Source organism: Podarcis pityusensis (genome assembly GCF_964106645.2).
Source record: "Podarcis pityusensis genome assembly, chromosome: 4".
Classification (NCBI taxonomy): domain Eukaryota; kingdom Metazoa; phylum Chordata; class Lepidosauria; order Squamata; family Lacertidae; genus Podarcis; species Podarcis pityusensis.
Window position 1 is genome coordinate 59,830,580 of NC_138027.1, and position 25,613 is coordinate 59,856,192.

The 25,613-nt window shown below is 40.5% G+C and overlaps 1 protein-coding gene and 1 long non-coding RNA gene across 4 annotated transcripts in view; one reads left to right on the top strand and one right to left on the bottom strand.

Moving 5' to 3' along the window:
- Positions 1-22,821, top strand: part of LOC308476647 — a 35,380-nt gene extending 12,559 nt beyond the window's left edge. For both annotated transcript variants that reach the window (XR_013986024.1, XR_013986025.1), the window contains exons 4-10: positions 367-535; positions 2,180-2,280; positions 3,789-3,854; positions 12,473-12,572; positions 14,509-14,620; positions 18,964-19,012; positions 22,696-22,821. This is a non-coding gene — a long non-coding RNA (uncharacterized lncRNA). The remainder of the gene's footprint in view (positions 1-366; positions 536-2,179; positions 2,281-3,788; positions 3,855-12,472; positions 12,573-14,508; positions 14,621-18,963; positions 19,013-22,695) is intronic.
- On the bottom strand, positions 2,206-25,541 carry OTC (ornithine transcarbamylase). 2 transcript variants are annotated; one of them, XM_081004382.1, is made up of 10 exons: positions 24,108-25,541; positions 22,666-22,813; positions 18,894-18,975; positions 15,640-15,727; positions 14,103-14,256; positions 11,171-11,293; positions 9,264-9,317; positions 9,031-9,180; positions 3,763-3,900; positions 2,206-2,314 (listed from the first exon to the last, which is right to left on the bottom strand). In XM_081004382.1, the coding sequence occupies exons 1-10, from the start codon at positions 24,182-24,184 to the stop codon at positions 2,255-2,257; spliced, it is 1,074 nt and encodes a 357-aa protein (XP_080860508.1). In that variant the 5' UTR covers positions 24,185-25,541; the 3' UTR covers positions 2,206-2,254. The 2 variants fall into 2 exon arrangements, with proteins under 2 accessions (XP_080860508.1, XP_080860509.1); XM_081004383.1 differs by lacking the exons at positions 22,666-22,813; positions 24,108-25,541 and adding an exon at positions 22,135-22,290.
- Between the last annotated feature and the right edge of the window lie 72 nt (positions 25,542-25,613).

Here is a 25,613-nt window from a genome sequence, read left to right on the forward strand (position 1 = left end):
CCAGAGAACATGCCAGGAGTTGAGATTGAAGAGTAATCAGTAGCAGAGGACAACAGCATAAGCAGCATTGCAAAAAAAAAGTGCAAAGAATCAGGACTAAAGCATGTACAGGACCCCAAAGGCATACCAAAATGCAGTAAGACTTTTCACTGTCTTCCGGTGAGACAGGAAGGAGCTAAATGGTCTGTCTGGGTGGACGGAGCTACAGTTACCTTTCCTGAGAGACTGCCATTGCATAGCACTCCATAGAGGGCAAAATTCTTCACACCATCATTACTCCTTGGTGGGGGGCCACCAGGTATCTCTGCATGTTTGCAGACATGACTGTAGGGCCTTCTTTATTAAATAAATTGCTCTTTTTTCCAGTACTCCACACATGGGGATAAGAATATTGGCCTGCTGTGAGAATTACTGATAAAATGAATGTGAAGTGCTTTGAGCATTCAGGAAAAGAGGTTTGGCTATTATAATTAAAAATACTCAACAAAGGATCATCACAGATATACTGAAAGAAACATAAGGAAAATAATGAGGGGTATTGTTAAAAGTTTCACATCCACCATACTTTTATTTTCGCTTCTCTGAGCACTAACCTCTGGGAATTATTTTTCTATCAAAAATACTATTTTTATCTTATTGCATCTTCATTGCTCATCTGTATTCATCTTTGGTTTATTCTATGTAATGAATTCATGACAAGCCTCCAAGGCACAATAATACTGTGCTCATCTCCCACAGCTTCCATTCAGGGCTCACCAATTGCTTTGCTAACTTCAAATTAGGCTAACTAAAGTGAGGACAAAAAAAATTATCTCAATTTTTTATTGATGGGGAAACGGCTTTGACTTGAGTAAGTGACTCACTGACTTGGCAGTGAGCAGATACTATAAGTAAGTAAGTAAGTAAGTAAGTAAGTACCGGTAAGTAAAGCCATTGGTTAAGTTGAGGTGCTCCACCAGGACAGCAAGGATGAGTTTAACCTGCAAACCTTAAGTTAACTGTGAAGCTTAGTTGCTACTGGTTTTATGGACTTGGAAATCCCATTCTCCACTTGACGTTGATGATTGATTTACAGAACTTCTAAAACTGGCATCCTGACAGCAAGTGACATATGTCACAAATTTAATGGCAGGTGGGATATCTTTCTGGAGAGCTTTCTTTACAACAGTAGTCTCCAAACAGCAGCTGTGATTTAGTACTCTGGTTCCTTGCTCAATTGATGTAGGAAAAAAGGACCTTCCACTACCACCTTCTTGCATTCCTTTCATCTTCATCTGTCTTGTTCTTTATCTTTCTGCTTATCCACTTGAAAAGAGCAAACTTTCTTTTCAGTAATTCCAGAGCCATGAGGACTGTAGCAAGAAGGACATTATTTACTATCTGAAGCTTCTGTACTTTCTGAAAGCTTTGTATCACCCAATAAGAAGATAGATTTGCTTTGAAACTTTTGGATTAACTTGGTTATTCCTTTTCTATTTCATTTTTATTATCATTTATTGTTTTATATCATAAAAAGTCTTAATAAATCTAGAGACATTAATAAAATAATGAGGCAGCACATTTGCTAATAAGGAGGTAGTGCAGGATATCAGCAAAGAACATTCTTTCTGATTACATTTTAGGAAAGCAAAACTATAGAAAACTGTATAAGATAAATATATGTCTATGAACATACTAAATAGACCAACTACATCCAAAATCACACAAAAACTAATATACCACCATCACTACTATTAGTTATCATATATTTGCAGTTCATTCCTGAGAAGTAAATCCCCCTGAACTTAAGTGTGAGCTACTAAGTGAGCTTTGGTCTGCAGCCTTAATATCAGAATCTAAAAGGTATATTTCAATTGTGTCATTCAGAAACACACACACACACACGATCAGCAGGCAAATATGACAGCTTTCAAGAAAACTGCAGCAGTTTTCACAGTACACAGCTCCAGGACACATTTATGAGATCAATTCTACTATTGCCTGCCTTTCTGACTCATCCATTTGTTAAACTGTAACCATTTTAGGGGGCTAATCAATATGTAGGATGGGGAAGAAAGAAGCTGCTGGATAATGAAATGCAGCTGCAGTGTTTAAGAGATAGAACAGATGCAGAATGAAAGTATGATTGAAACTTCCATTTCTGTTAATTAATTATCATTGCTTTGATCTTGTTTTTTAGAGAGAAAGAGAGACTTCATGGACCAGAATGGTGCATGCTGGTAAGGAATCTTTTCTCTTGGCAGAAATCCAAGGATCAAAATGTAGGCTTCAGCAGCTGTGGTGAGTAATCTGTCAGCAGGGACACCATGACAGCCTAGAAGAGAGAATTAATAAATATATGAAATAACCAGCCACACTGGGAAATGGTGCTGCATACATAATGTTAATTTACAACAGTGCAGGAAAATGCAAAGTTTTAATAAAAAATGTCACATTGATCTTGCTGTTTATTAATTTATACTAGGGGTGGTGAACCTCAGGCCAGGACCCTGAATGCATATTCTATGGGCCTTTGGGACGCTCGCTAGGCTCAACAGCTGAGGGAGTTGAATATGTTTAGCCAGCAGAAGGCTAAGAAGTGATATGATAGCTATCTTCAAATATCTGGGCTGTCACATGGATGATGGGGCAAACTTGTTTTCTGCTGCTCCAGAGGGTAGGACTCAAACCGATGGATTCAAATTGCAAGAAAGGATATTCCTACTAAACATCAGGAAGAACTTTCTGGCAGTAAGAGCTGTTCAACAGTGGAACAGACTCCCTCGTAAGGTGGTAGACTTCTCTTTGTTTGGAGTTTTTTAAACAGAGGTTGAATCTGTCAAGGATTCTTTAGCTGCGATTCCCGCATTGTAGGGCGATGAGCTCCCTTACAACTCTACAACTCTATACTGTGATATCCCTCTCCAAACCACACCCCTCAGTGACTCTGCCCTGCACCCTCCCTGAGTGTTTTGGACTGGCTGGAATGAAATGTGGCAATACCTCTTGCATGCCTTGATGAAGAATGAAAACATACATGCATCTGTACATGTGGGTTGGTGTGTCTAGAAACCTCTGACTTCTGTGTAGCTGGAATGTAGCCTATGTGCCAAATCTAAGAGTTGCCCCCATTACTCTTCCCACATTTGCCTCTGGCCTCACCCACCATTTGGCAAGCAGTCTCTGGAAGGTTCCCCACTGCTGGTTTACACCATGGGTGTAGATCAAAATAAAATGGCTTTTGGTGGTGTTCTTTTAACAGTCTCTAGACCTTGCCAGTTGCCTGACCCACCCGCTACTAGAATTGGCAAATTAAACACATGAGTGAGAATTACGCTTGCCTTTTAGGATGGCCGAGTCATTTGAACTGCTGTGCTAGCAAGCACTTAACGCCATAGGACGGAGTGCAAGAACTGCAGTGCAGTGTTACTGTCTGCCATTATTATACCAGCATGTTGATGAGACTACTGTTGCCCAATGCAGCCCAGTCAGTGAAAGACTAGCAAGCCTTTAAGTGGCTCAGATACGAGTGGAGTAACTGGGCTGGTAACTGGCAGGACTAGGGAGATCTTATATACCATCCTGAAAAGCCTTTTAGTCAGTACTACTGAGTCAGCTAAATCAGCACAGACCTAGAATTTCATATATATAGGCAAGCGGACATCAGGGCAGTTGTAAATGTCAGGTGGATAACAGATTGGGGTAATTTCCCCTGCAGCACACAGAATGCCTTCTTTATGCCATGAGATCTTTGACGCCTATCGGATCAGAGTGCCCATATACCATAACTATCCACTTCCTGTTTTCAGCCTCTTGGAAAACCAGCGACTGTGGAGAATAAAACACTTCATCATCAACTTCTTCTGGCTTTCTGGGTAAGCAGTGTAAAAATGTCCAATCAGCAGCAGCCACTTTTGCAGTCTAAAGATGGATGGAGATGGAGAGAAAGAGAGAGAGAGAGAGATTTGGAACTGAACGCCAAAACATGCTAACAGATGACCACACACAAAGTTGAAAAGTTGAAATGATGCATGTATCCCTTAAAATTACTCTTTCTCAAAAGCCCTGATTTTGGCAGCATTGTGTGGGTCATGCTAGGGTCTAACAAGCTGAAAGAATTGCGTGAGTATTCTACTTCTGATTTCTTTGTCCTCTCTCTACGGTTTATGGTAATTGCTCTCTTGCTCACTGCTGTGTAAGCCATGAGCCGCCTCTTTTTAAGCTGTGTGCTTTCCTCTTTGCAGTCTGATTAGGTGCCAAGGAGTATTTATCCCCTTTGCTTTCTCTGTGTACTCACGTTTCATTTTCTTTAAATGCCAAAAAATTACACAAAACGTTAAAAATACTCGAAGCACTGAGTATACATAAATCTTCTTATGCAATTTATGCACACTGACGTACATCATTAGTGGTGGGCTAGGAAAACAGCCAGATATGTTTATGTAATTCTTTTTTCCTAAGCCCAATACATATATTACTGTGGCAACACACTATTAAAAAATAACCAAACAAAACGTGGTTCAGCTTTATACCATCTTATAAATGTATCAGATCACAGAGCATCACATCATTACTTCCCACGCATGCCCCCCCCAATCCATCAGGCATTGGAAGGAATTGTGTGAGGAAAATATGAATCCCTGTGACCCATGTGTCTGGAGTAAATAATAAAAGAATCAGCTGGATGTACAGATTCAAAATGTGGTGCTAAACTCACTCTCCAGCAGGAGAGAGCCCTCAGTAGCAGATTTTAAATCCACAACAGTCAAGCAGCTGCATAGCATTAGGAATATAGGTTATTAGACCTTTATATCCTGTTTAGTCTGCTTGCAAACAGTGCTTCTCACTTTCTACCCATTTTTCAATGAACAGACCACACACTGCTGAGTAAAGTTAAAATACTTATAAAGTGTCCCAAAGTTCAGATTCATGCATTTATCCAAGCAGCAGCAAGGAAAATATAGGCAGAAGACTCTTGGGTCGAAAATACAGTGGTACCTCAGGTTACATACGCTTCAGGTTACACACGCTTAAGGTTACAGACTCCGCTAACCCAGAAATAGTGCTTCAGGTTAAGAACTTTGCTTCAGGATGAGAACAGAAATCGTGCTCCAGCGGCGTGGCAGCAGCGGGAGGCCCCATTAAAGGGGTGCTTCAGGTTAAGAACAATTTCAGGTTAAGTACGGACCTCCGGAACGAATTAAGAACTTAACCCGAGGTACCACTGTATAGAAAGATAGTTTCAAATACATGCTCTAAGCTTGGAGTTTGCTTAGGCACGTCTTCCTTGGTCAGTGTGGAGAGAGAGGGAAAAGGAAAAGAAGACTTCACTTCCTCCTTCATCAGAGAAGAGGAGGTGTGACCTAAATGAGTCTAGGGCACAGCTCTATGATCACAACCCATTTATGCACTAAGTAGCACTAATTTTTCACAGGAATTACATGACTAGGATAGTCCCACATGGTCTAGCCATCCATTACTTAGCCAATATTAAGGCAATATACTGAAGCATGTTTTGTGGCATATGCCATGCTTCTACATAAGTTATTAAATTTTCTGTGAGCATTTAGAGCTGATCTTAATATATTTGAATACTACCCTAAATACTGGATCATCACTTTGCAGCCTGAACAAATGTTTCATTTACTAGTAACTTAGTAATTGACAGAGCACGTCATTCTTCTCTTAATCCTTTATACAACAAGCATTTTCATATGCAATGTGTTACACCTTCCATTTCATTAAGAATTAAGGTACTTAGGGATACGTGCAGAACCAGGACTTCTGTACCACACTTACTAAAGGTGGTGCTGCAGCAGCAACAAAAGCAGGAGCAGCAACAGGAGAGTAGCAAAGCAAGCACTGCATTTGCTGTGTGCACTGCCACACTGCTAATTCATGTTAAGTCATAATTTATTTTTAGCTACGGTTTAACATAACATGCAAACCTGCTTAATGTATTGGGGACATGGACATCATAACATACATGCATTTGCTTGGGTAAAAGTCCATGGGTTTTACTACCTGGCATGCTCCCTGTACCCTACACATGTACCTGTGTACATGCAGAGCAATTAGGAAAATCACATGTGAAAAGCATGCAAAGCTACCCTTAAAATTTTCAATAATATAAACTTGACTTTATTGAGGTCCTTTACCAGCAATTGAAACCCACTTCATACATCTTGCCACAATTATAACTATTTTTTTCCAATCTACTTCGAGTTACATAATCCATTTTGTATTACTCTCTGCCATCCACATTGTGCATTTTCAGATAAATTGTGGCAGGCATTGAAAACAAAATATGTTGCTTAAAAAGGCAACCTACGTCAAGAGTATATTCTGTTTCCAAGAGTCCAGTGCTGTTGCGTAAAACTCATGGATGACCTACGAAATGGTAAATCAGCCTTTGATTTAAACACAAAATGTGTGTGCCATAAGAATGTGGCTCTCTTCAGCAGAGCTGCCAGAGTGGTCCTGATTCTGGTGCCCTGAATGTGCATCTAGCATTCCATTCACCTCACTTCCTTTCTGCTGCCTATTCCTCTCTCTGCCACCTCTCAGCTGAGCAACTGGTTGATCAGCACTTCCCTTAAGAGCCAGCAGCTGGGACCTATAACTCATTCAATCAATGGTAGGTTTGTCAGTTGGAGTCGCTCAAAATACATCACAGTGTAATCAAGAGGTTCATCTTTGGCTTCAGAAAAAAAAATTACAGTGGATCACTGGTACATTCTGCACTGCTGCTATGCATGCTGCTATAATGTTTTTGTAAGGGTAATAATTGCCTATTAAATCGTGCCTTTAAAAAAACCACAATCTAAAGCATGCCTTAAAAGTCCAAATGTATTCCTTTATATCAATAACTCATTATATATTAATCTAATACCTGAACAAAACTTCATAGCACTATGAGCAATTTTGAACACTACCATTCTGGGAAATAGGGTTGAAATATGGCAGTTTAATGTACAGATATTAATAAAGAGAATGGCTTTTCATGTAACCATTTTAAATATTTTATTAGATTACATTTTCTATTTTAAAGTTGCTATATAAGAAATATTTCAGCCACATACCTTTTTGTATTTCATATTTTTATATATATAAATGTGACCCTCCCATGCTGCCTGGTCTTTTTTTTAAAAGAAACATTAGCATAACACAGTCAGAAAATTACTTTAAAGCTTTTACCTCTTACTAAATATACTTAAGTAACAAAGGGATTTTAGAGAGAAACAGTATCACTGCAAATCACCTAAGATAACAAATCTCACCTCAATACAAAAACCCCCAAACCTGTACTAAAACCCCAATAAACTGGGAGGGACTACACACATCAAAAGTAGAATGGGATGAGGTAAGAGAGAAGTAATAATGACTTCATATTATTATTATTATTAATTGGCTCCCACCTCTATTCAAAATGCTGGATTTTCTTCACCATATTACTTTTGCCCCGATCATAGTATAAGCCCATGCCTCCCTCTGGACGATTCCATCCATTATTCATCCATTTATTTATTGCTCTCTGATAAAAGAGATGGAGAAATTCCCCTGATAGGGTCTTATTCCTGAAAAGTATATTTCCCTGAACAGCAGAATCAAACCGTTCTTAATTTAGAGGATATCGGAAGAAGAGAAATTCAGTGGGCTCAAGAAGGAAACATCCTTCTGGAGCAATGATGGGTAGTTAAAGCAACGAGACCACAGCCACATAAAACGAATTGCACATCCTAATTTATATGTATAAAATAAAACACACACACAGGCCCCTCCCTAACAATGCCCCTGCTTCTTAGAAGCTGATCTGTGCACATTGTAATCAATGTAGCACTGAACTAATGGTGTGCGCAATAGATAGCTCACAATAAATATGGAGTACCAATTGCTTATGGAGTACTGCTTAAGTATGTGAGTGCATTGATCCTGAAGAAATATATCCATTCTGTTCCCTAACTGTTGCTCATCCACTGTTATCTCCAGTGAGCAATTTATGTGCATTCATCCATGCAGGCACTATAGCTGGGGTCAGCAACCTTTTTCAGCCGTGGGCTGGTCCACCATCCCTCAGACCATGTGGTGGGCTGGACTATATTGGGGGGGGGGGAATGAACGAATTCCTATGCCCCACAAATAACCCAGAGGTGCATTTTAAATAAAAGGACACATTCTACTCATGTAAAAACACCAGGCAGGCCCCACAAATAACCCAGAGGTGCATTTTAAATAAAAGGACACATTCTACTCATGTAAAAACACGCTGATTCCCGGACTATCCACGGGCAGGATTGAGAAGGCGATTGGGCTGCATCCGGCCCACGGGCCTTAGGTTGCCTACCCCTGCACTATAGCATCCAGATACAGAGATGTGACTTCTACATTTCCCAGGGCCTAACCACACATTAGTATTACTTGAACCAAAAACAAGATTAAAACCAAGCACAGAGAAGGTGTGTGATTTGGGGAGGGGAGACTTCACCCTTGTATTTCATGCTGCAATCCTGAAAAAGTTGAACCCCCCCTACAGTAAGTACCAACAGTAGAATAAAAACTATGGGCTAATGGGAAGGTGCTTTTTGTAGAATGTTGCTATTTGCCACACAGGGTTGTGTGATTTATTTTTTTCACAGTCATAGTAGAGAGCAGAAGAGTCAAGGCCCCCTTCCCCGCATGTTGTGGTCTTAACTAGGATCAGGGCCTCCTGTTTTTGGTTCTAATATTTATATATAAATACACACACACAAATATACTGGTTATGTTTACTTCATCTCTCAGGTCACTATTTCAGGAAGGTAGGGAAGTTCCTTATGCAGCGTTCAGCCTGATATTCTTGTGGCACTCTATTAAGGTTAACAGTTGCTTCAGAATAGCTGTAGTCACTGTTATAATAATCGAAAATACGTACTCTAAATATTTCAACAAACATGTACCACAAATCTCCAGTGTTAGGTAATGCAAACATATATGAGGCCTAAAATGTTTTTAAAGTTTTCTTCTGGAATCTACAAAACCTTAGAAATTTGGTGGGAAATCTTTGCATTTTACCTTCATTGTGATCTGATAACCTTGGAAAGCCCTCAGTCTCTCTTCTTTTTCTGCCTCTTGCCCCATGCTTATCCATGTGTCTGTGATCAAAACGTTGGCTCCTTTGGCAGCTTCAGTAGGGACACTGGTGAGAAACAACTTGGTGCGGTGCTAACATGAATAAATCAGAGGAAATGCACTAAGTTCATGTGGAGCACAGTAGAAAAAAACATTTTACAGTCACATCCTCGTACCTTTACGGACTCCTGTTCCGCTATTTTGATGACCATGGGATCTGGCTCAAAACCCTGTCAAAATAGATTACAGTGTTACAATGTATTCCATTCTTGCTACAAACAGAGAACATTAAACACATTCCCAGTTTTTCTAGAAATAGACAGTAGCCTGGGTACTCTTAACTATATCATTCACAATACCTGAACTGGCAGCATGCCTAGAGTTGGTTGGAGAGTTTCTGGATTAGATTTCCAAGCTATGGAAAACTGGCTCCTGGACTTTAAAAAGCTTCTAGATGGTAATTGCATAAATAGAACCACATTGGAGCCAAAATGAGATATGATACCAGCAAATGTGTGTGTGGGTATTGGGTCGATGCCAATTCCCTATAAAGCAGCAACACCACATATGGTAGGGTGGAGCTGCCCTCCTGACACCAGCATCACTGCTGTTCGCCTGGATGGAATAGGGGCGAGATGGATGGGAGGGTGCACTGTCAGGAGAACTGAATTGCAGCAGAGGTCCCACCAGTGTCACTACCTGCTCCCAACCTTGCTGTCACTCCACCACACAAACATAAAGCATAAGGACAAAGAAAAGTTTCTTACCATCCTTTTTTATTTCAATATTACAGAGAGAGGCTATAGAACCCAGCCTCTTGGATAACGGCATTGTCCCGAGTGAATCTCCACCCCGTCTCTCCCACTTCCTCATTTGTCACTTCTATGGATGCTGCTACATGCCCTCTGTCTTTGAGCTCTTTGCTCTCCTACTTTTAAGGCTCACCGGGTTCTTGGAGATGGGGGCTCTGGAATGCTTTCTAAAGATAACGTGTCAGTCAGCTGCCGTTTCAGTCCTGCCTCCTCCTCTCCCATTATTTCCCAACTTTTCTCCTCATCTGCCTCTGAGCTGTGACCTCCCTCAAACCACTGTTGTAAATCCATACTATCTTCGGCTTCCTCCTCCCTGGAAGGGTCAGGATGGGGAGGCAGTCTCCACCATTCCTCCTCTGCCTGGTCCCTGACAGCATCCTTCATTTGTTGATGGACTATCTCTGACCATTGGCCATGCTGCTGGGGTTGATGGATTCCAACTTCTGGAGAGTACTAATGTGGGGAAGCTCTTGGTAAATGTCAGCCAGCACAGATGCTCTTCAAGAAGAGCAAGAATCAAAAGATGTGTCAGATCTCCTAACCACCCAAATTACTTAATCTACTGTGCCCAGCTAGCAGTCCGGATTACTCAATTTTGTCCTGGTCTTAGTAAAGTAACCTATTACACTGAGCACAGATTTTTTTAAAAAAAGTTCAGGGACTGTTTGTGAGATTAAACTCTGCCTCTTCTGGGGCTGGATCTTCCGAATCTAATTCATGGGGACTAGCTCATTGTTCTTCGAGTGAAATGGCAACTTCGGCTTCTGTCTTCAGTCTAATCTTTAACCCTCCCATTCCTGAACTCTGAATCATGAGGCCATTTCCTTGTAGCTAAGCATTTTCCTTCAGAGTGATAATGGGCTAGTTTTGTTAACAGTTTTATACCATTAAACTCCGGATAAAGTGCACTCATTATCAATGGACATGTATTTAGATTTTTTAAAATTAGCTTCCAAAGCAAAGTTGTGAGGCTAAACCCTCTAATAAAATCACAAATGCTTTTCTTTTTCAAAGCTGACAACCAACTTTATTGGCCCTGTTCAGAGCCACATGCTACCCTGAAACCATGCTGCTTTAAACAAAATGTGAAAACTATGGAAAAACAGTATTTCAGCTTTAGAACAGCAATCACTAAATCACAGATGTTGTTGGGCTCCAATTCCCATCAGCCCAATCAGCATGGGTAATGGTCAGGGATGATGGGAGGTTCAGTCCATGTTCTTTGCCTTAGAACATTTGACTCCCTCTCTCCCCAACTAAGATTTTCTTACCTTTGGAGTAGCAACATGCAGATTCATCCCAAATCTAGCAGCACTAAGCATAATGGAGTTTAGGACATTATTTCCATCACCTATCCAACTTAGGGTCAATCCATTCAAAGATCCATAGTGTTCCTACCAAAAACAAAACAAAACAAAGCCACAGTTATTTACAGTGCTTGTCAGTTTTGAAGTGCAACTTTTATCATACCGTGTAGTCCGGGATCTGGCAACAAGGATGTTGCCTTTGAACAAATTGCCATTGCCCATATTCTTTCTTTGTCATAAACATTACAGGATATTAACATTATTCTGTCAATCAATACACTATTATTATCCCAGCCAAGGTTAAGCAAATTGCTTAAGTGCCTATACACTAATGGACAATATCCTGCCTTATTTTCTATGAGCTGGAGCCATTTGTTATACTTGTTCCATACAAGAGCATATGCTTCTCTAGCACATAAGTATGAATGACAGGGAAATATATAGCTATCTGTGTATTTCACATGCCTGTGATCACAGAACTCTAGCACTGCATTTATATTAGATGGAGAATTTGCCACAATGTGGGTAACTTTCATTCATTCATTATTTTAGAAAGCATGCATCTTGCGTTCTTCTTATAAACATGTAGATAATGTGAAAATAATACTTTGAAAGTGATACCTCAAAAAAACCAATGAAGCCTGAGCAGACTTCCAACAATTAAGGGTTGGTCTTCCATGTTGCTAATAATTCCTTGTCCTGCTTATGACTATTAGAAGCAGAAAAGACTATACAAAATAAATCAATTCATGAATATTTGTTTTAATTTGCATAATATGACTTTTCTTGGCACAGATTTAAATGTCATTGTTACTTATGATGATGAAACGTGGGGTAGAATAGCCCTAACCAAAGCCAATAATAACTTGCTATCCAAACAATCAGATATTTATTCTTTATTAATATCTCTAATCTCTGTAGAGATAGCCGGCATAGTTCATCAGATGACAAGAGTCAAGTATTAGAACCATCTGTCATGCTCGATGTCCTGAACCACAGAAGCCAAGACAGAGAGAGAGAAATGTGGATAATAACACTGTTCTCTCTAAACAGGTAGCCTAGAAGGGAACTGGCAGGATGCTAAAAGCTAGTACAGCTAGCAGGCAGCGAACTATTACATAAGAACCATGAGTCACTTACAATTACTGAAAAGCTGTCAATTCTTGGTGATGAAATGCCTTCCAAAGGTTATCAGACAAAATGAACAGCTGGAAATGATTTATTCACCCTGCATTCTAATGCAGCCAACATTTCTCTTTATGTTAGGACCTGATTTGAGGTGTTGCATCTTTCTACAGCAGCTCACAAAGCCTGGCTGGACGCCACCTTCATGGAGTATCCAGAGACCCTGCTCTTCTATAACTGGGTAATTCTTCCCACCTTGAATGATACTTTTAATAGAAACAAGTCATCACCAAATGTGAATTTATGGAAAGCGCCATTTTTGCACCCAGCACGGTTCCCACAGCATTTTAAGCCTCCTGCATGAATACTTTTCAGATTCCTCCATGTGCAATCAAAGAACACCCACTCAGAGCTTAACTTGTGTGATTCATCTAGCCAAAAGAAGAGATGCCACACTTTGTACAGCTAATCTTTTTGCCATAAGTATGCTGGTGTTTCCCACAGCAAAGACAGGTTGTATCCTTAAACACCTGTGTCCTGGATACCCAGGTACATGTACATGAATGAATTATTTGGAACAAAAGTAGCCAACGTACTACATCAAAATCCCACCAACCTCAGCCAGCATGGCCCTGCTCAGGGTTGATGGAACTGCAGTCCAATAACATGAGGAGGACACCATGTTGCCCACATCAGGTTTAATGGAAGGCTGCTTATGTGTCGTTTACACTTTACACAATTGTACACAAAACACCAAAGTGAGGGAGGTACCAATATCAAACACAAATTGCCACCTAAGATGCAGAGTTGTTCACAGTCAAAAAGGTTGAATTGGTGAGGTTAAAATGTCACTATTTATGCGAACATCAGTGTGAAGGAAAGATGCCCTAGAAATCTGAGCACATTTAGTTAGGTGCTTTACAGAATGACTGCAATTTAGAAGTTCAGGCCCATGTAAACCACGACTGGGGGAATGTGTGGCCTTCCAGATGTTGTCAGACTCCAACTCCCATCAGCCCCAGCCAGCATGGCCATTTGTCTGGGGTCATGGGAGTTGTGGTCCAATAACCTCTAGGGGGTCAGAGCTTTCCCCCACCCCTATGTATCACTTCAGGGAGAATTTTCAAAGACCACTGTCATAAAAGATTTAATAGCTAGCCCCCCCGAACTGGATCTGAACCATATCATGGACAACTGTGTTGCTCCCCTGGAGTTGCACCAGGAACACTGATGCAGGAATTTCATGAAGTGCAGAAACTGTGGGCCAAATGACAGATGGCTTGAAGATGCAAGTTGCTACTTGAACTGGTTTTACCACCAAAACCCTTGGCATTTGCTTAATCCTTGCTTGACACACAGACAATATTAGAGGTAGAGGGACATTGGATAGGGACCAGGATGCCTGATTTCTAAACAGCTGGATGAGTGGACAGACACTAACAAGGTCCTAAGGAAAATAATTTAATATACTTAGCATTTATGCAGTGCATTTAAAAGCAGGATAAATATTCCTCACCACAGTCGTGTAAGATGACTCAGTATTAATAACCTCATACTACAGTTGGGGGTGATTGAGCCTGGAAACAGCAGCCTGCCCAAGTCCATCCAATGAAGAAAGAATTGAACAGCTCACAACTCACACTCACAGTGCCAGACCTTTATATTTTTGCAGTCTTCCACATCTCAACTATTTAGGATTTAGGTCTGAACTTTTAGAGTAGCTGAGGTGGCTAAAAGCTTTGCAGTTAAGCAGGGAACAGGAGAGTATTACCTGGAGTGTAAGGTAATCAGCTAAAATCTGGAGGGGATGGTCGGAATCAGACAGTCCATTTATCACTGGGATTGTGGCCTGTTGTGCCAGCACCTCCAGATCGACGTGTTTATACACTCGTGCCAGGATTGCGTCTGTCATGGTTGACAACACCCTTTAGAAAGCAAAATAAATGTAAAGCCCACTCAATTTTTCATAGACAATTAGTACTTTAATAATGGTTAATCCACCTGAATAATTTTAAGTGCTTGCACAACATGGTTAAATACAGATGTAGACTGCTAACCACTGAAAATATTTTTTTAAAAAATAAGGCAGTGAAAAGAGAGAGAGAGACAGAATTAGAAGACAGAAATATCAATGAACTGTTTAACGTAAATAAAGTTTGTGATTTTCTTGTTTCCAGCCAAGCAATACTTGGGCATGGACAGTTTATGCTATAAACTACAGAACTAGTTTTTCTCCTGATTTCATTCTGAGGAACCTTCTGAGAAGATTCTGTGTACAAACAAAACACAGTGAGTACTTTCGCCATAGACTCACAACCCAAACTGTGTTTACCAGGATTGTCTGCTCTGAGGGTGAGAGGCCCCAATAAGCCTGCATGCCACAGTACAAATGACAAGAAAATGGTGAATTCCAGCTAGCCTGGCAAGGCCAAGACCCCATCCTGCAACTTCAACTTCTTATACCTCTTTCTAGGAAGGTTGGACCACCAAGGCCTGTTTTTGAATTGCAAGGATTCTGTTTCCATCTGAAAAGGCCTTTATAAGAATACAACATCAATAATTTGGTGCCTGAGTTCACCTGTTTTCTCCTCCCTCTTCCTTTTGTGTCTTTATCTTTTTAACCTAAACCTGAGGGCAAAGGTTGTGTTGCTTTTATTGATCTAAAAGCCACTCTGGGAACCTCTCTGGCTGAAGAGCAGGGTGTAAATACATAGGATGCATAGTAAAATCTTCATGCAGCCTAAGTTTTGAAAGTTGCTGAATTCAAGCAATTTTAGTGCTTTTGTAAGGCTGCAATCCTGGACATTACCAGGATTTTAAAGGCAGAATTGACATCCAGGGGGAATTTCTGAAGAAGAAGAAGAAGAAGAAGAAGAAGAAGAAGAAGAAGAAGAGTAGTTTGGATTTGATATCCCGCTTTATCACTACCCTAAGGAGTCTCAAAGCGGCTAACATTCTCCTTTCCCTTCCTCCCCCACATCAAACACTCTGTGAGGTGAGTGGGGCTGAGAGACTTCAGAGAAGTGTGACTAGCCCTAGGTCACCCAGCAGCTGTATGTGGAGGAGTGGAGACGCGAACCCGGTTCCCCAGATTACGAGACTACCGCTCTTAACCACTACACCACACTGACTTTCAAGGTGAAAGGTGACACTTTGTTCTGGATCAAGCCAATCATGTTTTTTGTTTTTTTTTTTGGCTAAACAACCTTTGGGTCCCGTCCCCCCCAACAAAGCTCAACAAAACAACCCTAGCTTTCACCATCTAAATATAGAAAGGAAATAACAGTCACACAAGGTGTCGTACAAACCGTGCTGTGTCAGTGATACTTTCATTAATGCCCAGGTGAATATCTTGTGTTGTGAGGAAACAGGGATGGCCACCAAGGACAGCAAATCCTAAAATAAATACAATGATTAAGACTTTTTCCTTTGTAATTTCCAAGTATTATGGCAAGTCATACTACATGTCTTCTCCCTTAGAACTGCAGACATGAATCCGTGACCAGGGAGAAGAGTCGGTGGAGGAAGATTGGAAGAAATTCAAAGACTATCTGCAGAAACATTGCAAAATCAAAGAATGTTAGAGTGATGTTGGACTGAAAATAAGTGGCTTCTAGCTATGCAGGCTTTAAAGTTATATATAGATCAAGATTAAGGATTAGGATTAAAAAAGTTAAAAGAAATAGAAATTTGGTTTTTAAGAGGTAAAAATTTAATGTTATATTATATTAGGATTAAGGATTGGGATTAAAAAAGAGGGAAAGAAACTGCTGGACAAACAAATTGAACTGGAATACAAAAGAGGGAGGTACGAGGAGGTCCAGAAAATAAGTAAATTTAAAAAATGGTGAGGAAAAGGTGGTATTGTTTTTAAATGTTTTCTTTTTTGTCCTTTGTTTTTTGTTGTTGTTTTTTTTTTTATTATGTATTGTGTATTTTTGAACTCTGTGTTTTTATTTTTTTTTATTTTTAATTTCTTATTGATGTGTTCTTTTTATTGGAAACCTTAATAAATATCATTTTTTTAAAAAAAAAGAAAAAAAAAAGAACTGCAGACATGGGGATAATTTGACTTTATGTCTTTTCCCATGGTCATAAAGCTGCAAGAGCCCTCCCCTAGCCCAATGGCAAATCTATGTGTGAACCAAATACAGGAGAAAATAGCATTCAGAATTTCATTAGTACCAAAGAATATTTCAAGTTTTTATTTTTAAAAGAGAAGTTTATATAATTTTTGTGAGTCTTTTAAAATGTTATCATGTTGTCAAAGACCTGAATGCCATGTTCTTATCATGGATGCATTTAGATAATCTTAGCTCTGAACTATCAGCTTTTAGCAGGGCCTGCTCCACTAGCCTGGCTAAAAGACTAGCTACGATTTGCTTCCTCCACTGTTTCCAATCAAGGTGGTCGTAACAAAAGCAATTATGTAACTAAGAATTAGTACCCAAGTTTGTTTTCCTCCCTCTGCTTCCTCTGTTTTTCCTTTTGTGTCGGATCTTATAGAGACTGTAAACTTGTGGTCAAGGACTGCCTCTTTCTATAACCTCTGTACATGCCAGAACAATGTACAAGTTACATGTGTTGAAGATCTCACAGAGATATGCACAATCTTTTCTCTATTGATGCTGTTTGTAATAACCAAACTTGTTATTATTTTTTACTGATCGTCGTCTACACAAGCATCTCAAGGCAGTGTACAATCAAAACATCAAAAACAGTTAAAAACACAAAAAGCAGATATATTTTGAAAACCCAAAAAACCCAAAATTATATTGTAAAAATCTTACACCACCACACAACTGTCAATGTATCTTCTGGAAACATGCTCATAATATTTTCTGGGATGAAGCATTATTTTTAGTCATAAGAAAGGTACAAAAGTATAATCTTGCCAGCTTTTAAACCTGTCTTGGGGTCGTATACTAGGAAAGTTTGAATCCTTACCAGCAGATGGCACCACAACCATTGTCCTAAGCCAGGGGTGTCCAACCTTTTTTCAAAGAGGGCCAGATTTGATGAAGTGAATATTGCTCCCCACAGAAATTGTTGGGTTTAACTTACATTTACACTTAGGTGTTGAGGAGACAGAAGTTCAGCCTTCATGGCATTTAACCATGGCTCAGCATCCTCTGAGGTTAAACTTTGGACCTCTTGGAAGCTTGAAGGTTCCCAAACCTTCTCTGAGTTACTAACAACAGCTGTATCTGCTTTGACTGTTTTAGCAAACTCTTCAGCATACCTTTTGGGTGGTTTACCCTTTGTGGCTCTTTCAGATCTGCGTACTATACAGTGGTATCTCGGGTTAAGAACTTAATTCGTTCTGGAGGTCTGTTGTTAACCTGAAACTGTTCTTAACTGAGGTACCACTTTAGCTAATGGGGCCTCCCACTGCTGCCATGCAGCCGCCACGTGATTTCTGTTCTTAACCCTAGGTACTATTTCTGGGTTAGTGGAGTCTGTAACCTGAAGCATCTGTAACCCGAGGTACCACTGTACACAGGTCTTCCATACTAGGTTTCTCCTCTTTAGGAGACTGGCGGCCTGCGTGGGCAGGCCAGGTCTTCCTGTTATATACCTGCCGGGATTGACAAGGCATCTGTTCCTCACCTGAATCTCATAGTTCTCCTGACTAGTGCTTTGGACTGTCCACCAGATACCAGGCTCTCTGCTATTCAAATTAGGCCCCAGTGTTTTAGTTACAATCCCCTTCTCAATTAAGTACCGTATTTTTCGCTCTATAGGACGCACTTTTTCCCCTCTCGCCGCTGCTCCTGGACCTGTTTTGGGTCGACCCAAGGAATGATTCAGCCGGGGACTCCCTAATGGCACGGGGGCTTGCCATGCCCCCTGCACAGAGGGGAGAGCTCGTGACGAGCCCGCAAAAAGGAAATGCCTTTGGTGGCCAGGTGTTCGGGGGCCGCAAGAGATTGTTTTTTCAAAATTGCCTGGCGGGCTGTTTGAAAGCAGCCCGGGGGCTGCAAGTGGCCCCCTGGACTTTGGACATGTCTGTCCTAAGCTGAATGTCTTGCAGAATGAAATGTTTATTAAAGCCCCCAAAGAGATAACATTCTGTATACCCAGTGCTTTTTTTCTGGGGGTACACAGGGGTACGCATACCCCTAAACATTTTGTGAATCTTTGTAATTTTGTCCATTTACTATATTGATATTTCCCGTTTTGAACTATAAAATGGTGATTTTCTTGAGTCAAAATGAGAGTACCCCCTAAACATTTTTTTAGAAAGAAAAAAAAAGCACTGTGCATACCCAAACAGTTCCTGGCAATTATGCAATGTTAAGTCTTGTTGGCATAATGCTGGTTGTGTTGTGCCCATTACGTTCTGTTATAAATTCCATTTTGACTTGATTTTAATGGTCAACTAGATGGCTGAACTACTAATGGCTAAGTAACAACTTTTAAGGAATTTCAAACTTCAATTTCATTTTTCTTTTGTTTTGTCTTCTTACTTTGAATAATGTTGTTTCATCATATGCAGGTAAATAATATACAGTTAATACAGAAGGCTGTATTTACTGTCAAATTCTTGGCTTGTTTTCACCTGTCTCTGTAGATAATCTAGTCCTTGTACTTCTTTTCTCAAAAATCATAGCTAATGATTTTCCTTGCAGCAAAGGCAAATACTGAAAAACAGGAAGGAAAAGAACTTGTGACACACTGGTAAGAACAATAAATATTTTTGAACTTTCTGCTTTACACTTGAAAGTAATTTCGAACACTACGACTTGCAGGGTGTGAGGTCGTTTTAGTATATACAGGACAGAATTAGGCTCCATCTCAGTTGTTTGCTTTGTCTACAGTCCTAACCCTATTTGCCTGAGAGTAAGTCCAGTTTAATTCAGTAGGGCTTCTGAATAGAGTTACACTTTAGGTCCTGGGAACGGCTTCTGCCTAATGGTTAATGTGGCTTAAAGGTAAAGGTAAAGGGACCCCTGACAATTAGGTCCAGTCGTGACCGACTCTGGGGTTGCGGTGCTCATCTCGCTTTATTGGCCGGCGTACAGCTTCTGGGTCATGTGGCCAGCATGACTAAGCCGCTTCTGGCGAACCAGAGCAGTGCACGGAAATGCCGTTTACCTTCCCACCGGAGCGGTACCTATTTATCTACTTGCACTTTGACGTGCTTTCGAACTGCTAGGTGGGCAGGAGCTGGGATCAAGCAACGGGAGCTCACCCCGTCGCAGGGATTCAAACCGCTGACCTTCTGATCGGCAAGTCCTAGGCTCTGTGGTTTAACCCACAGCGCCACCTGCGTCCCTAATGTGGCTTAGAGTGGCTTAATTACAACACAGTTGGAGGAGCTGGCCAAATCCTAGAAGTTCTTGCCAAGTTGAAATAAAAAAAAGTGTAACTATTCAAAATCTGATAAAACCTAAGAATGCAGGTTTGAATTTTGAAAGTATTTAATATTTCACTTTTGTATCTTACTTTAAGGGCTCCATTAGAAAAATGAAATCTTGACTTCCGGGTTGGCGCCATCGCCGAATGGCGGACTCCCTCCGAGCTCCGGAGGGAGTCGGCTCGGCAGGGGCTGGGTCCTACCGCGCCGGCGACGCGGGGACCCTTAAAAACCACGGGCACGGGGCCCGTGGACATGGGGACTCGGCTGGTACCGTCAGCGCCCTCCCGACTCGTGAAGGAGCCTTTTTAAAGGCTACGGATCGGGTGCCTGGGAGTGGCGTGGTACTTTGAGTCTATCGCTTCCCCTGCCGAGTGCAGCCGCATGCCATTCGTCGGAGAGCGCTGGCTTCTTCCATTTGAAATTCGGACATTTAACAAAAACCCGTGAGTAATTGGGTAACCGGGTACAAAAGGAGGAAAAAAAAAAAAGAATTTTTTTTTTTCGGATTCGGCACGAGCGGGGGGGATCTAAAAAGGAAGTCAGTCCCCTCCCTGATTGTAAACATGCTAAAACAAGGACCGAGAAACCAAGATCAATTCAGAAGTTTATTGCTGACTAAAAATACCAAATTCCACGATGGAATCATCACAAGAATTGTGCTGGAGGAGAGTCGAGGGTGAGAGGGAAAAGGCAACCCCCCCCCAGGGAACCGGGGCGATTCAGAGAACCTGGCGGAGAGAGATGGAGAGTTTGACAGCTGTCAAAGTAGCTGTCAAATCTTGAGAATATAAAGAGGACTTTGCTACAAGTATTTTGCTGGTTAATTTTGATACAATTGGATATAAATATGGATACAAAATGTCGGGTGGAAAAAGAAACAACAATTTGACTTTTGGATGAGAGGACACAAAGTTATTGCAATCCCTCTAGAGGGGCTTTGGGACATTACAAGCGGCGTATATGGAAAACTACTCTGGGATGTGTACTACTGGTCTTAGCTCCTGGGAAAGTAGCAAAACTGAAATATTTGTTTTGTCTACAGAGGTGACAACACAATAGAATCTTTCTATTTAAGTAAGCTCCTGAATAACAAACCTCTGTAGAGATACTAGAATTTCAGAATAAGAATGGTTTTGCAGCTGAACAAGACAGAAACCTGAGAAAGTAAGAAACAAAAGAGTAAAGGACCAACTACGCCACGGCAAGAACAATGGGAGGAGTAACAATGATCAAGGGAAATTAAAGGCCTCGATTAGACTGGACTTTTGAAATTAAACATTATCAAAACAAGTAAATTTAAAGAAAACCGGCAAGATGAATTGAGAAAGTTTGGCTGTGGACTTGAGACCTCCAGGCCGACAACATACAGACTGATGGACATAGGGAATCTAAACCGGGGAAGGGAGGGGGAATTCTAGAATCCAAAGGCTATGTAATCAACTTCTGGAACCTTCTTCTATTTTCTATCTTTTAAATTTTTTTTTATATATAACTTTGGTATTTTGATTCAACAAGTTTTGGAAAAAAAAAGAAAAGGGGGAATTCGTGGAAGGAAACGGGGTAGATTTTGGGGAAAAAAATCTTTGTTCTATTTTGTTAAAGGTGAGGAGTGATGTTAAGATTGTAATTTAAATTGGCTATTAGGTATAACATATTAGGTTAAATTGGGAATGAGAACTTGTGGAACCAACGTAGGGAAAGGGGAATACAGTCGGGAGGGGAAGGAGGGAGTCCCAGAAAGAAGGTTATGAAAATAAGGGTTTAAAATTGGTTTCTTTTCTTTCTTTTTTTCTTTATCTTTTCTATCTTCTTTATTCTGTTATTATTGGAAATTTTAATAAATATGATTAAAAAAAATAATAGAAAAATGAAATCTTAATACTTGTTTCAGTCTAAGGCAATTATCCTGACAATTTGTCACATTCAGGGCTTCTGTGCCTTGGAGGTGACCTAGTTACTAGTTTCTTTACTCCCTCTAGTGCTGCTCTGCATGTAGAATTCCACTGAAGCTTTACACACCCTGTCCCCGCCAATATGCTGAGAGCTGACCTGGCATGTAAACTGCATGTGTGCATTCTCTCTCTCTCTCTCTCTCTCTCTCTCTCTCTCTCTCACACACACACACACACACACACACACACACATGACACAGACTCAATTGCCCCTCCCCCAACTGGGAATGCTGGTGTGTGTGTGTGTGAGAGAGAGAGAGAGAGAGAGAGAGGATATAAATGTGATTCCCCTGCCTCAGATAATTGTGAGGTAGGAGAATATGCCAAAGATTTTTTTCGTCATCATACATTTCAGTTCTGGTTAGATTTATATTTCTAGAATATGGTAAGCTTTCTTTTTCTTTATTTTTAACATTGAAAGCCCAAGCAATTTCTCAAACACAACCCTTCTAAACCTTGCAGGTGGAGGGTAGGAATCTTCATTTCACTTTGAAGATCACATGGTCTACTTTTCCCATGGGTAGGCAAACTAAGGCCCGGGGGCCTGATCCTGCCCAATTGCCTTCTATATCCGGCCCGCAGACAGTCCGGGAATCAGTGTGTTTTTACATGAGTAGAATGTGTGCTTTTATTTAAAATGCATCTCTGGGTTATTTGTGGGGCATAGGACTACGTTCACCCCCCCAAAAAACACACACACACCATAGTCCGGCCCCCCACAAAGTCTGAGGGACAGTGGACCGGCCCCATGCTGAAAAAGTTTGCTGACCCCTGACTTTTCTTGTCCTCTCCTTCCCACCAGCAAGGATTCAAATCCCAAACTAGGCAGCACCCACATTTGTGTTTTAAAACACAGGTAGGTGGTTCTTTTTTAAAATCTGGATTGAAGCTGAATTCAGGGAAAACACGTAAAAGAAACAAGACGGCAGATACATGATAGCTATGGATTGTGGCTAAGGTCATGTGTACAACTAAAAAGACATGAGGGTAAGAGAATTCATACTGCAAATGTTACATACCTCTCCTTTACATTTGATTCTTTCCTTCAGATCTGCTGCCACCCACAACAAATATTTGATGTCTTCAGCTGAATAATTTTGCAGTGTCAGAAGGTCCCGGCCTTTCAACTGGGTGGGAGTTTTAGTAGGTTGTGGCCCATGCCTGTATCTCCAAGGGAAATGACAAAAGAAGTTCAACTACCTCATAATTCATAATTTTGTATTCTGAAATAACCACTGTCAGGTTGTGGTCCCAGGTTATTGGCTCAAAGGCACAATGCTCTACAAATGCATGATACCAGGATACAAGTGAACAGTTGAGTAAATAATCAAGAAAAATAAAAGAATTTGTTGTTCTTCAGTATTATATATATGCATATTGCTACTATAGAAATGTGTGAAGAATTACACTTAGGGAAACCATTGCTGATGTGTGCATGGGGTAGGGGGAGATTCTGCCTCTGTTTGCACTATGTGGCACTGTCACTACCTTTGCCATGAGTGGCTGGGGAAACTCAGCCAGATGGGCGGGGAATAAATAATAAATAATATATTATTATTATTATTATTATTATTATTATTCCCATCACTATCCCTACACCCCCACTCACCGTATCAGAACAAATGGTGTTGTGTTTATATATTAATAATGGGACTGTAAGTCATTTGAAAATTATTGTTCCCTTCATTTATATACTTCCATTAAAATTACCAAAATAATAATAATAATTTCCCGGTGTTCTACAACGCACATTCCAATAATAAAAAAAGATCAGTATGCTCACAACATTCCTTTCATACACCCACATCCACACCCCCAGTAGTCACACAGTATCCATTGGTTTTTCCATATCTGCAATAGCTAGGGATTTGAACAAGGCCATTCAGATACTGTGGTCATATCAGGAGCCTTCCTAGTTAACATTTTTGCTGCTGCAAACAAGTATTCTGTCAGTATTTAACAAAAGACATTTAACAAAATAATGAATGATTCCAGTTTATTCTTTATAAAGTTATGGTGCCATCAGGGCAGGACTTTGAAACAGAAGTCCAGAGCCCCACTCAGCAGGATGTGCAAAAGATATTTCTAAGGGTACTCACTCCCATCCTACCGAAAAGAGGCCTTCACATGATCACAGCTATTCCAGAGAGAGTCAGAGCGATTGATAAATAATAGAATACAATTCTATTGGGTTTGAAATAAGCATGCAAATTTATTTCAAATATATGAAATTGTCAGACAACATCTGCAAACAAAAAACAGTGATGGTAATTGCTCTGACATATCAATTTTCCTATATAATTTCTTTGCTTTAGTTTCTTGGTTTATGAATGAATGCTGCTAAGCAACAGAGACAGATTATGATTTGCCTATATCAGCAGTCTTGTAGTTGCTAAAAACTGGAGTAGACAGCCCAGGATGTTCCACCAGCTCTGTTGTTGTGTGGCATTTAAACACTTACCGAATACATTGCACCAGATGCTTGCTGATCTTGCTTGCATTCCCAACATTGAACAGGGACCGAACATTAAACAGCATATTTACCGAATGCTAAGATATAGTTATAGTCACCTTGTTAAACTTAGGTGAAATAGTGAATGCATTCAGTGAAAGAGCAAAGGTAAAACTATCACGAGACAGTGCTATCTCTAGCAGTTGTGAGATCTGCTCAGGAATTCACGGTATGTAATCTTATGCAAATACTATGGATAAGTGTCATTAGTTAGGAGAGTTGCGAAACCCATGGGTTTTGTCCTTAAACACACAGCAAAATCTACAGCCCAGTCGAGGCATTTACTAGGCTGCCAAAGGTCTTCTCATGGGCCCCTCCCTCCTCTCCACCACAGAGAGACCTACATGTGATGCTAGGTACTGAGTACAGACACCAAGTCTTACAGGTGTGATGGACTTGCTGCACACAAACTCATAGCCTTTGTTGTTGCTGATGATCTGAGCTACAGTCAGCTCCAGGTCTTGTTTTTGCTGACTGTATTGAGCTTCTCCATCTTTGGCTGCAGAGAATATAATCAATCTGATTTCGATGCTGCCCGTCTGGTGATGTCCATGTGTAGTGTCGTCTCTTGTGTTGTTGGAAAAGAGTGTTTGTGATGACCAACTTGTTCTCTTGGCAGAACTCTTCGTTTTGAACTCCAAGGCCAAACTTGCCAGTTGTTCCTTTTATCTCTTGATTCCCTACTTTAGCATTCCAATCCCCTATAATGAGAAGAACATCCTTCTTTGGTGTCATTTCTATAAGGTGTTGTAAGTCTTCATAGAACTGGTCAATTTCAGTTTCTTCAGCACCGGTAGTTGATGCATAAACTTGGATTACTGTGATGTTAAAAGGTCTGCCTTGGATTCGTATCGAGACCATTCTATCATTTTTGAGATTGCATCCCAGTACAGCTTTCGCCACTCTTTTGAATCATAGCCTTACAGAAACCCAATTCATGCAGTCTTCTTTCCTCTCTCCTATTTATGGGGGATAACTATTATATGAATTAGGCATTTATTTATTTTTTAGATTTTTATTTATATGGAAAAAATATACATCAAAAAGAAAGCAAATTGAGGAACTATTCCATGTTTTTAAAAGGCTAACATTCAATAGGTGCAGCTTCTTCCATAGCTAAAGATAGATACCGGTATATTTAGCCTGGGGGTAGGACTATAGGACCCTCGGGTTCCCTTCCAACTCTATGAATCTGTGAGTCTTCGATTTCCAACAGTTGGCCAAAGAAAGCCAATATTCCACAGTGCTTCGGACTAAGGAGCCTTTGCCCAATTCCTGCTAACCCTTGAAACTCTCCGGGTGACCCTGGGCTCAACAACTTTGTCTGTCCCAAAAAGGTGGGAGTTCCTGCACTTCTTTTTCTAGGAAAAAAGAGCGCTGGTTGTGAGGATAATATTGGCACAGCGAACAATGATCTAACGGGAGGTATAAACGTGTAATAAATGAAATGCCCTT